General features: G+C 42.7%; 1 protein-coding gene across 2 annotated transcripts; it reads left to right on the top strand.

Moving 5' to 3' along the window:
- The first annotated feature begins 1,767 nt into the window (after positions 1 to 1,767).
- gata3 (GATA binding protein 3) lies at positions 1,768 to 11,848 on the top strand. Of its 2 annotated transcripts, XM_062443619.1 has the most exons (6): positions 1,768 to 2,044; positions 3,041 to 3,574; positions 5,886 to 5,942; positions 6,102 to 6,148; positions 8,426 to 8,551; positions 11,044 to 11,848. In XM_062443619.1, exons 1-6 carry the CDS (start codon positions 1,810 to 1,812, stop codon positions 11,422 to 11,424), a joined length of 1,380 nt encoding a protein of 459 aa, XP_062299603.1. In that variant the 5' UTR covers positions 1,768 to 1,809; the 3' UTR covers positions 11,425 to 11,848. The 2 variants fall into 2 exon arrangements, with proteins under 2 accessions (XP_062299603.1, XP_062299602.1); XM_062443618.1 differs by having other exon boundaries at positions 5,886 to 6,148.
- Positions 11,849 to 12,826: the final 978 nt, after the last annotated feature.

Here is a 12,826-nt window from a genome sequence, read left to right as displayed (position 1 = left end):
CCCAAGGAGAAGCCTCATTTCTGCAGTGGAATAACACTGAAGACACCCGGCATCATGCATGTGTGACACTGAACATGCAGGGTGAATTACTCTCTGGTTCCAGAGAGGAAAATGTTGCTGTTTAAATTATAGTTATTTTTATTTGTTAAAGCTGGAAAAATATACAAAGCGATATGAGGTAGGCTAAATCACTCCCAGTGCGCGCTATCGTGTTACATTTAATGCACTGTTTTGAATAAATAATGACATGAGCCATTGTTGCTTGTCTGTTTGGAGTTGCTGCACTATGTTAGGTTACTGCAAAAGATACCGGTGTGGTAACTGACAGCTAAGAATAACCTACTATCAGACGTTTTTTTCTTTTCTTTTTTGGAGGAAACTATAAAGTGAGTCCGCGGCTGCTTCATGGTGAGGAAATCGGCTCAGTTTGGATCTGCCATTAGAATAATGTGCCTGTCACCGCGAGAGGACGCACTGTCACAATTTTAAGAGCGTAAATGTCCCACCAACCTGCTACTGGCCCAGAGCAACAGGCTCTGCTGCAGCCTTTCTTTTCTCTCTATCTATCTCTCTTTCTCTCTTTTTACGTGCTGTGCAAAGATAAACTGCAGCAGACTGAAAATGTGACTTTATTCTCAATTTCAAACAAAAACAACCATTACTTCTACTACCTCTTTTTTATTATTATTTATATTTATTTGGTTAAAATGTCATTATGGTGGATTTAAATATATATATTCTATTTATTTTAATTGTTTTTCTACTTTTAACATATTTAAATTTATGTTGCATACATGTTAAGATTGTGTTGCCTATTTAACCTCCTGCATGGTCAACTTGGCGCCTTAAAACGTTTTTATGCACATAGTGTGTTTAGGTTTTTTTAAGGCCTGCTAAATAGGTACATCCCTATTTTAATAATATCTTATTGGCAAGGTCATTGAAAAAAAAATCTCTCCTGGCCCACGTTATATTCAATTAGGGCAGGCCCCTCCCCTTAACTGATGACACTGACAGACCCTCCTTAAGTTGCGTCGCGCCACAGCTGTCTGCAAGCATTGAGCTGCCTGGCGCCATCCTGAAAGAATGCCTTCACTGTAAAAAAAAAAAAAAAAAAAAAAAAAAAAAGAGGGGGGAGAGAGAGAGAGCAAAAGAGAGAGAGAGAGAGCAAAAGAGAGAGAGAGCGAGGTAGAGCAAGGGTGAGCAAGCAAGAGTCACACAGACCGAGAGGGAAAGAGAGAGAGAGAGGAGCGGAGTTAATGGAGAGGGCTACAACTGCGCACAAACACAGATTTGATCAGTGAGTTTAACTTGCTGCTGGTGGTCAGTGTGCAGTGAAGCTATCGGCTGCAAACAGCGCCCGCACCAAAAACCTCCACTACTTGTTGAGCTGGGGCTGAAAATCTGACACTTTTTTTTAATTGTCTGCGTGAGAGGAAGAAGTTCAGGAACTTTGCGTGGGACTGGTTTCCATTTTGGACGTATTTATATGTCAACACCTTTGTTGCATTTGTAATGTGGGGTATGTTTCGTGGTTAAATATTTATTTATTTAAAAAAAAAAGAAAAACCCGGGTAAATTCACTTAAGCGTGAGCTTTTTTAGAGTCGTGCTGCATGTGAACAAATTTGAGAAAAATAAGACAATAAATTCTTCTCTCTGTCTCCAGGTGATCGGAAGCAAGCGCGGAACCTGTGGATTTAACTAAAAACGGATTTGGGACAGATTATTTCTTATCTTGTGACTTGTACCGGTTTGCTTCGGCGTGCATGAACATTTGCTGAAGACAAAACAGCAACAAAAAAAAGCAATGGAAGTAAGTGCGGATCAGCCACGATGGATGAGCCATCATCCAGCGGTGTTGAACGAGCAGCATCCCGGCTCACATCACCCGGGCCTCGGCCACTCATACATGGACCCTTCGCAGTATCCCCTCGCTGACGATGTGGATGTACTCTTTAATATCGATGGACAGGGGAACCACGTCTCTCCATACTATGGAAACTCAGTCCGAGCCGTCCAGAGGTACCCTCCTCCTCCACACAGTAAGTAAACGCTCTGTTTAGGCCTTTTATTTAATAATGTGCACATTATCCTGTTTCGGTCTTGGTGCGTAATTTACCACTGCAGAAAAAGACTCAATTACTGTCACTGTGTTAGGAATTATTTGTGTAATCTAAGTGTGATACAGACCGTGTTTCGGTTTTGGCCTGAGTTGACTTTGCTTGAAAATCATGAGAAGCTTAAGTGTTGTGAAACCATGCCGTAAACATGTATGGTTTACCTCCAGTTTGTCTTTGGTTTCTCTGCACTGCTCATATCACAACCTGTTTCCGTCTAAACTTACAAACATAAAAACAACACTCAGCTGACTCATATGTCAAAGTTTTTCTAAAGCTCGGGGTGTAATTTGTTTTCTGGATCAATCGAGTATTTGGTTACGGATTTAAACAAATAGACGTGTTGGCATAGAGGGCACAGATACACCTGGAATATGTTTGGTAATGCTCAGCAGCCCGTTCTCACGTCTGAGCTCATGCACAATATTTATCTTGATTTAAAAAATATTCTATTCATCAGCACTTCTAGCGTATTAGTGGTGTTGTTTATATTGTAGCGTTTAACTTCCTGAGCAGTCAATCACATCGCAAGTTTTTCTTTTGAGGCTTTTTTGGCTTACAAGTTTTCAGGTGTCGCATCAATGAAACAGCCAAAGGGCAAAATTATGCACGTGCGGGGCCACATGAAACCCTCTAGTTTCTCTTCACAAGAAGGGGATCAAATAATTCCGACACGTCAAAATAGTATCGATAGAAAGTATTTAAAAAAATGACTTCTAGGAGCAAATTAAACGAGAGCTTTGTGTTCAAAATGTGCGTAAATATATTGAGTAAATCTGTGCGTAATTGTTTGTGCTTGCTTAGGCCCCTAAATCTCCACTCTGACACTTTCAAATGGAAAATAATGTGAATGTGTATTTATTGTGATTGCAGACTTGTGTCAGCTTGTAATGTTTTTCTTGTGTTTCTGTGCTGCCTCAGGTAGCCAGGTGTGCCGTCCTTCATTACTGCACGGCTCTCTGCCCTGGCTGGAGGGGAGCAAAGGCATCGCCCCGCACCACAGCACTTCCCCTTGGAACCTGAGCCCCTTCCCCAAGAACCACTTACACCACGGCTCCCCGGCCAGCCTGTCCGTCTACCCCCCGGCCTCCTCCTCCTCCCTGTCCACCGGTCACTCCAGTCCGCACCTCTTCACGTTTCCCCCGACCCCTCCGAAAGACGTATCCCCGGACCCGGGCATATCCACCCCGGGCTCCAGCAGCTCCGGTCGGCAGGAGGATAAAGAGTGCATAAAGTACCAGGTGACCCTGGCCGAGAGTATGAAACTGGAGTCAGCTCACAGCCGGAGCGTGGCATCATTAGGAGCAGGGTCATCCTCTGCCCACCACCCCATCGCCACATACCCATCCTATGTCCCTGAATACGGCCCAGGCCTCTTCCCACCAAGTAGCCTGATAGGTGGGTCATCTTCTAGTTATGGTTCCAAAACAAGACCAAAAACAAGGTCCTGTTCAGGTAGGCGTGCGCTTTATTACATTCCCTTTTGATCTAACTATTATTCCCCAGATTTGCAGCCTTAATGATCAGACATGTTTAATCTTTTATAGACAACAAAAAAAAGAGAAATGCCCATAAGCAGCTCATTCATCCCTCACATGAACAAACTCTCCTTTTGGGGCTAAAGGCCAAACAAGTCAACCTTTACAGGCGCTTTAATATGCGTCAAAGCTCTTTCTTTCATCATCACCTTAGCATAATAATAATAATAATAATAGTAATAATACTATTAATAATAATGATAGTAGTAATAATAATGGATTTAATTTAAAGTTAATTTAAAAAAAAATTATAGGCCTAGTTGGAAGAATTTACAAAATACTTTTAATTAATTTATTGAATAAAATTAAGACTCACTCTCTAAAGAAAAATTCAATTTCCCAGACTTAGCTGGATATTTTCTCTCCAACAGAATTCATCATGACGCAAAACAGGTTCAGAGTTGAACGCTCAGATTAATTTAGGTCTTTTTTTTTTTGTATTATCTTCCTCTACACTAACACAGAGGGGGGAATGAGACAGAGGGGAAGCCAGCTCTCTGGGCTGTGTCGCCCCGTTTATATGTTTAAGATAATCCCATTACTGTCAGACCAGTGCACGCCACAGTTGCATTGTTTACCCAGCGGTAGAGCACCGGATACTGCTCGTTCATTCACAGGGAAAAAAGCGGCTGAACCGTCGCCGTGACAGAGTGCACCAACTACCGAGGGAGGGAAGAGAAAGAGAGAGTGAGGGAAGATATTTCCAAATTGGACGGGGTAATTATTTTAAAGGTTGTTGCTGCGCCTCTGAAAAGCAGTTTTTTCTGTAATGAGATTAATATCAGCGGCTTTGATGGGAGTATAGAAAACAGTGGATTAGTTGATGCATATCATCGGGATTATTCAGCATCATACGCAGGGCCATTAATGCAAATAAAGATTTTAATTCGAGGATAATGTGAGATAATGTGCATTTAAAGATATTTCCTGATTTGAATAGTATTCCCCGTTTTAATGAGGTTATCAGAGCAGTGTGTGCATCATATCAACTTCGCTCAAAGGCGTCTCTCTAAAGCTAAACACACCTTGTGCAACACAAATTCTGCATTGCAGAGGCCTGTGTTATTTTATTTTTTTTGTGTGCACTGGATCCGACACAGTTCCTGTTTGATTTTAGCAGCGTCCTCTTCTGCCAACAAAAGAGACATACTTGTCCAGGTGCTTGCATGTCTGTCACATCTAAAACACAACACGACCCGGACTGACGCATCTCTCTCTTTGTGAAGAAGTCGGGCTGTGTGTGTGTTTTTGCAGCTAAAAAAGGGGAAGTGCAGCTGCATGAAAATGCAAAAGCCTCTCGGCGTTGCACAAAAAGCACTGTGTGAGTCTCTGCTTTCAAATAATCTGACTGTGACTGCAGCTCCCTTGTTTCAGTTTCAGGCCCCCTTATACTATAATCAAACTGTTAGTGCGCGTCTCACCTGTCGGTGTCACTAGAGAAGTGCCAGTCAAACCTGAACACCCCCTCAATCATTTCAAAGCAAAGGATTTAGCCTATTCTAAGACATAATACAGCCTACAGACTACACTATTATTATTACCATTATTATTGTTATTTAAAGGAGAGATGGGTTGATGAGAGAAAGAAGAGGGCCTGTTTTATTAGAATCTATAAAAAAATATATTTCACCGAGCACCAAGTGGATTTTGTGTAGTAAAAAAAAAAAATCCTGTTCAAGGACACGTAGCTTGAAGATGTTGTGGTTTTATTTCAATGATTTCTGCTTTATGGACCTTAACACAACTGTTACTCACCACCAACACTAACCACATGTGTTCAATGTGTGTATGTGTATGTGTGTGTGTGTTTGATTAATAATAATAAAAACTGCTGCTGCTGCTATACAATTCATGCAAACTATCACATAGATATTATTATTGTTATTATTATTATGATTATTGATGTTTGCTGCTGTAAATATGACATAACTGCATTTTGCATGCTTTATTAAATTCATAATATTTTACTAACCCTTTTTTTATTCTCAGTTTAGATTAAATGCATTAAAGAAATAATTTACACTTTTCAAAGGACCAACTGACCAGGACACTGTCTCCATGTTGTGTGCGTGTGTGTTTTGGGTTTGTGTGCGTGCGTGTGTGTGTATGTGTGTGTTTGTGTATGTGTGTTTGTGTGTGTGTGTGTGTGTGTGTGTGTGTGTGTGTGTGTGTGTGTGTGTGTGTGTGTGTGTGTGTGTGTGTGTGTGTGTGTGTGTTGGCTCTTGCAGAGGGTAGAGAGTGTGTGAACTGCGGAGCCACGTCGACTCCGCTGTGGAGGCGGGACGGTACGGGTCACTATCTGTGTAACGCCTGCGGACTCTATCACAAGATGAACGGGCAGAATCGCCCTCTCATCAAACCCAAGCGGCGGCTGGTACGTTTCCACCTCTCCATCTCTCTATTGATGACATTTCCGTCTCTCTCTCTGTTTTTCCCCTATCCAGGAAGAAGTAGGCCTATTAGCTGCAGGAAATTGACTCGACAAGTGCAGGTCTCTGTTTTCAGATACTACCATAGAAAAAACTGCACAGTTGATATTTTTTTAAATGCAATGACGATGCTATTTTTTATTTGCTAAAAAAAAAATTGTCATTGAATCCACAACGTATTCTGTTTGAGCAATATGGGTCCCATGTGTATTTTGGGGATGCCTCCATTAAAAAAACAAACAAAAAATATATACCTCTGTAGATTTTACACTGATGGCTGCAGGCCTGCATTCAAACAAAACATTTTAGCTTTTCAAATACTTTGGTATCATAGTTTTTTTTGGTGGTATAATAGCCTCAGGTGAAGCTATTTTTGCAGTTTGCAGATATTTCAGGGGGAAGCCCCTCTCGTCAGAGGTTTTAGAGGAGTTCCTCAGCCTTTTTGGCTACATGTAGGAGAAGAAAAAAAAAAATCTTTCGAGGCAAAGATGGCTGTCCAGTTCAGCTCTGGACCTCTTCTCTCCTCCACTAATGTGAAAAACCGACTTCCCAGGAAAAGGCTGCCGGATATCTGAGCAGCGCAGATAAGTCGCTTTTAACAACACAGCCCCGCTTCCCCAGTCAAAACATAAAGGCTGCGGAGTCCGAGCCAGGCCAGCAACACAGTCACGACTTCAGATTGTTTAGTGTTATAACCTCTGCTAAAAAACACACGAGGACGGTCAGGTGTGGGCTAATTGCCACGCCACATGTGACCCTATAGCAGTTTTTTTATTTATGTATAAGTGGGAAAGATGGCAAAAAAAAAAAAAAAAAACGACCTTAAAATTAGATCAGAGGAGGATTTAAAGTGTAAGATATGATCCGTGAATCAGATCATTTGCGTAATAACTCACCCACGCCATCTTTTAATGCTCATATTTTTCTGAGATTTGATGTTTTTGGTGGCACAAAATATTAAGATGCGTAAGAATTTAGGGAATTTACACCACTGATGGTAAAAAAAATAAATAAATGGTGAGATACAACACACACATCATATATGAACCTAACAGACTAATAATAATAATAATAATAAGATTTATTCCTCCTTTCTGATTGGTTATTCAAAGCACAGAGCAGCAGAGGTTATTAGGCCACCACATGTGTATAATTGGAAAATCCCTGCTAGAGATAATGTAGTCCTTTGCGTTAGTGTGTCCTTTGCGGTCACCTGTCTATTGATTGTTTTTAGAGATTATAACATCAATGTCAAGCCATTGCAGCAAACTGGGCTGTGAGGCAGGCAGGCAGGCAGGCAGGCAGGCAGGCAGGCAGCTAAATCCATGGGAAGACATGACTTTCACTGTGTCAGGATGAAGTGAAGGCTTTACTAGCCTATAGTAGCCTGAAGCGAAGCCAAAAATATCCAATTTTTCTTCTTATTATGCTTTTAATTGGCGTGCAATTAATGCTATATGGTTTATTTTACTGCATCATTTAGTCATATTTTCTATCATAATATCCAAGTGTATAGAAAGCACACAGCCTACAAAGCCTACTCCTATATAAGACCCTTTTAAATAAAGGATTAATCCATATAAATCTATATTACCACATTAGAGCTTTTTTTTAAAATTTCAATTGTCACGAGGTTGACATTTAACACGCACTATAAGGGGAATTTTAATCAGATTTAATAGCTCTCCCATTTCAAGGAACTGCTTTTATGTCTTCTGTAAATATTTATTCTCCAGGAGGTATGTTCTCTATGACGCTATTTTTAGCCTCCAGTGAAAGCAGCTCTGTTTTTGGTTTTTCTGTCTTTATTTTAAACTATTTTCAGCTTGCACTGAATGCAAAAAAGAATTCCCATGGGTGGACAATGAGAGTGTATGTACAGTTAGTAAAATAAAGCCTTTATTGACTGCCAGTTTTTTTTTGTTTTTTTTTTGGGAACAGTCTCAACACACAATGCGCATGACTGAAAATTAATGACTGTGTTTAATCGTTATGTATCTGACATGAAATAAAAATACATCTGCCTTTACTTTGCATTGCATTCATAGGCATTAGCAGGCTTCTATGCAAGATGTCATGTATACAGGGTTGCCAAAAATTACCAAAAAGAAACATTTTAAAAAACCCAAATCTTTGTGGAAAGCCTTTACGCAAAAAAAAAAAAGTTAGCCATATTCTAATCTGATCAGAAATCTGTCAGTGTTAAATGAAATGGCAACCCTGGATCTTGGCGCTACATCTGTCAGAATAAACATTTCTGTTGATTGGGTTATTACGTGGTCATGTGACGTTTTTTTTTTTTTTTTTTTTTTTGCTTCTTGTTTTGTTTCTGTGCACAGTCTGCAGCCAGACGGGCAGGGACGTCATGCGCAAACTGTCAAACGACAACGACGACACTGTGGCGGAGAAACGCCAACGGGGACCCGGTGTGCAACGCCTGCGGCCTGTACTTTAAACTGCACAATGTAAGTAATAAACCTGCATAGGATATATCTCATTAAGTCATCTGAGCTTGTCTTTAATATTTATTCCTTCGCTTCCATTTCTTTTCTCATCACGTCCTGCTGGGCACCTTCCCCCCCTCCTGCTAAATATATTTGAACTGACTTGTCCCTGCAGAGAATTTCCGGGGCCACGGCGATAACAAATACTGTAGAATTAATATGATTTATTGGCAGTAAGTGCGAATCTAAAATGTATAAGACCGAAGTGAACTAAGCCCGCAGCCGCCTTGCTTTTGAATATTAAAGAAGGAAGCTTAATTAAAATTCGATTAATTTCCAGGCCGATTTTTTTTTTTTTTTAACTTATTTCTAGCCTTTTGGTTCCAAGCGCGCCAGGGACTTTGAGTCCCCCCTCTGACCATCAATCCGTCTGATTCGTTTTGGGTTGGTTAGTGCCTCACCACATCATTTCACATCCTCAATCTGAAAACCCCAGGGACTCGTTTATCTCTCCCTCTCTCCTCTCCTGTGCACAAAGCTGTCACTTTTAATCAAACAGCCATTGTGGTTGAAACTAATAATAATAATAACCAAGCTATAACTGCTCTGAGGCCACATGTCGGTAATATTTTCCCCTCTTCACAGACAACAGATAAAGGTTACCTATATCCTATATCCATGTGTGTAAGGGGAAGAATATCCTGCTCTGCTGCCCCGCTTGTCACGCAAGTGCTCCCTGTTAAATCATTTTCCCATGTTACTTTTGGCAGATAGTTAGGCGCTGCAGAAACAGATTCAGACCAAGGTTAAAAGGAGAGAAGAATAATATTTCCCAGTTACATATTAGCATTTGAACTGACCCCGACCTCGACGTAATTGTGAAATTAGTTTATTTTGGTATATCCAGACTCCTGTAAGGGCTCGCTCCCTTTGAAACAAATTCCACATTCTTCATGGGGAATTTAGTGGAGTCCCAGTTCGCCTGTGCTCTTGATGTGTGTGTGTGTGTGTGTGTGTGTGTGTGTGTGTGTGTGTGTGTGTGTGTGTGTACAGTCCCAAAACACCTGACAGTAGCAGTCTGTTGTCACATAAGCTTTGGCTTAGATAGCTTCTGAAAACAGACAAGTTGTCACAAACATGAGGCCTTGTTAACACCCAAAACATAGAGAGCCTCTTTTTAGTAATCAGGGGTTTTCTCACCGCGTGTGAAAGGCGTCTTTCTCATCTCTGTCTCTGAGTGATGTGCAGCGTTTTCAGCTTTGACACCACTGTACATGGGCTGAGGTTTCAGGTGGTTAGGTACTGGTGTTGGTAGGGAGGATGTGTGTATTCTGCGGTGGTCATTGACTCAAATGCTTTGGCTCGGCTTTTGTTTGATGTGCCGGGGCGGCGGCCGAGCGCAGGCCGGAGGCCCAAGGCTTCCTCTGTGAGACCGTAGACATCTCAGCATCAAAGAGCAGAGGCCTGACAGGCTTTAGGTGGGCGTAGCATGCCTCAGAGCTGGAAGCAAGGCAGTCAAGGCAGAGAAAGTTACCCAGTATGGCGCCACATCTTAGAGAGTGAAACCACATCACTGGGGGGGCCACAGATCTCTGCCCTCCACTAATCATCGAGGCCATTCTGCTTAAAAGAGTCAGCGAAAAAATGCCAATGTCTCAGACAGTGCGAGAGAGTGAGGAAGAAATCCCTGTTCCCATTTCCCCGGGAAGAAGCGCTCAGAAAGATCAGGAAGCCAGTCGTCCTCATCCACCTCGCCTCATAATCCTGCCCACAGCCGGAATTCCATCATCCAGCTCTCATTCCCGGCTAAACCTATGCTGGAATATGGCAGCTGTGGCCATTTTGGCCAGGAGATGGCCACGCGGTTGAGGAGGAGGGTGGAGAGGAGGACTTGGCCGACGCCGGCGGTCGTCATGGCCATGTGTCTCTGTGGTTGACTGGCTGCACGTTAGCTGCCAGACCCTTCTCCGTCTCTGCTCTGCACACACTCTCTCCATCTTCCATCCACCACACCACTACCCCCACCCCCCCCCCCCCCCCCCCCCCCCCCCCCCCACCCCCCTCTTCTCCTTCTCTTTCTTTCTGGCATGGCCACAGCCTCAGATACAGTCCAGCTTAAAGGAATCAACATTTATATCCACTCCAACACACACAAACACAACGATAGACACATACACACAAAGCGTATATATAAACAATCTTCTCTTTCAGGATCAGACAGTCAGATTTGCCTCATAATGAGACTCCATTACATATCATTATGTCACAAGCCCCAAATCTGCCTCTAAGGAAACTAAAAGCTCAGGCTGCGCCACATTTTTCTTATTTATTTTAAAAACTTGAAGACATCTCTCACTTGCGGTGCCTTTCTTGTTGTGTTGCTTAATGTAAATGGAGATGTAACTGTGACTCCTGACATCTGTGTTGCACTCAAACAAACAAACAAAAAATGCTCAGAATCAGTTGCAACAAAAGACTAACCTGCCATCTTTTCTGTCTCCTTTCGAGAGCAGATCAACCGACCTCTGACCATGAAGAAGGAAGGCATCCAGACCAGGAACAGGAAGATGTCCAGTAAGTCCAAGAAGAGCAAAAAGTCCCAAGACACCATGGACGACTTCTCCAAGAGCCTGATGGACAAGAGCAGCTCCTTCAGCCCGGCCGCGCTCTCCCGCCACATGTCATCCTTCCCTCCCTTCTCGCACTCAGGCCACATGCTGAGCACCCCCACACCCATGCACCCTTCCTTCGCCCCCCACCACCCTTCCAGTATGGTCACAGCTATGGGTTTAAACTCCCAGAGCTGCATCGCCCCTGAAACCTCGGCCTCGCCACCACCACACCCCCCCTCGGTACCTCTGCTGACCTGCTTCCATATCCTAAAAGACAAATAAACTTCTCCTCGGCCCAACCTAAGCTCCCCCTGTCTCACCACCGAGCCGCGGTGAGTGAGAGCGACAGGCCTTAGGCTCCTTTATCCTCAGTTGTATCTTATTTTTATAAAAATCAAAGTGTACCTCTGCGATGTGAATGCTTTGCAGACTTGACTTGACTGTGGCGCACTGACCTCCAGGGGGAAGATTTTTTTTTTTCCTCCAACCAAGGGGCGAGAAAGAACATTTTCTCCCCCCAAAAACCACCGCCACCACCACATAGACGCTGTCCTCCCAGCTGATCCCATGATAAGCAGCTCCATTTGTGTACAAAAAGCCATTTTTCCACTCAAACATCACAAAAAACAAACATTACAAAAACTTTTATGACATCCTCTCCCTTAATTCCCCAGCCCACCTCTCTTCACCCTGCACCTGTGTAACAGGAACCCACCCCCCCTCGCCCCCACCACCCTGCTCCCCCCTTCTTCTCCTTCTTCTTCTTCTTCCTCTTCTTCTTCTGCTGGAGATGAGGAGAGACAGACGTTGAATATATTTGTACAAATTGTATGAAATACAGTACATTTAATGAAGACTTTTTAATTAAGTAAGAAAAAAAAAAGGAAACTTGCCCCTGGGCAGCTAACGACGAGAAGGGTACGAGTCGCAGCAGGAGGAGAGACTTGCTGCCGGAGGAGTGAGTAGAGGACACCTCCGAGTTCGGGAGGAAAAGGAAAGAGTGGAGGAGGAGGTGAGAAGACGAGAGTGGAGAGACTTTTTGAGAAAAGGCAGGCCTCGGTTTTCGCCTGCGTGAATTGTGTTGCATTAAGTTTGCAGAGACTCAGCAGTTCTGGCTGCAGGCGTCTCTCTTCTTTTTTTTTTTTTTTTTTGGATGTGCTATAGGTCTCGGGCAATTGGTTTGTGTTGACGCGCACGTACACGTACACATTCATGCGCATACACACACACACGCACACAAGCACGCACACACACACACGTACACACTTGATCACCTGAAAGACTTTCTTCCTGCCCACAGATTATATGCATTGTGAAAAAAGTTCCTGTATTTGTTATTTGTATGTATAAATCAGAGTACCAAAAATACGAAAGAAACAAAGATGTAGAATTATTTCTTTATGTTATGCAGACTGAATGGTTGTAAAAATTTAATAATAATCACTAGTGTAAAATATGACTGCTTTTTTGTTTCGTAATTTTTTTTCCTCTTTGAAAATAATAAACTAGTTTAATCTCTGTTGACATGTTAGCACTGTGGTCGAAAGCTGTCTTTTCTGTCTCTTTCTGCGCTGTGTGAGCTTTGACACATTGCAAACACCCCACCCACACACCCACCCACCACAATCACAAGCAGTGACACCCCACCATTTTCTTTCCTTTTTTTCCCTTTTTTTTTTAAATG

This window comes from Scomber scombrus, chromosome 22 (genome assembly GCF_963691925.1).
Source record: "Scomber scombrus chromosome 22, fScoSco1.1, whole genome shotgun sequence".
NCBI classification, from domain to species: domain Eukaryota; kingdom Metazoa; phylum Chordata; class Actinopteri; order Scombriformes; family Scombridae; genus Scomber; species Scomber scombrus.
The sequence above is the reverse complement of the archived record's forward strand: the minus strand, read 5'-3'. Positions and strand labels throughout refer to the sequence as shown.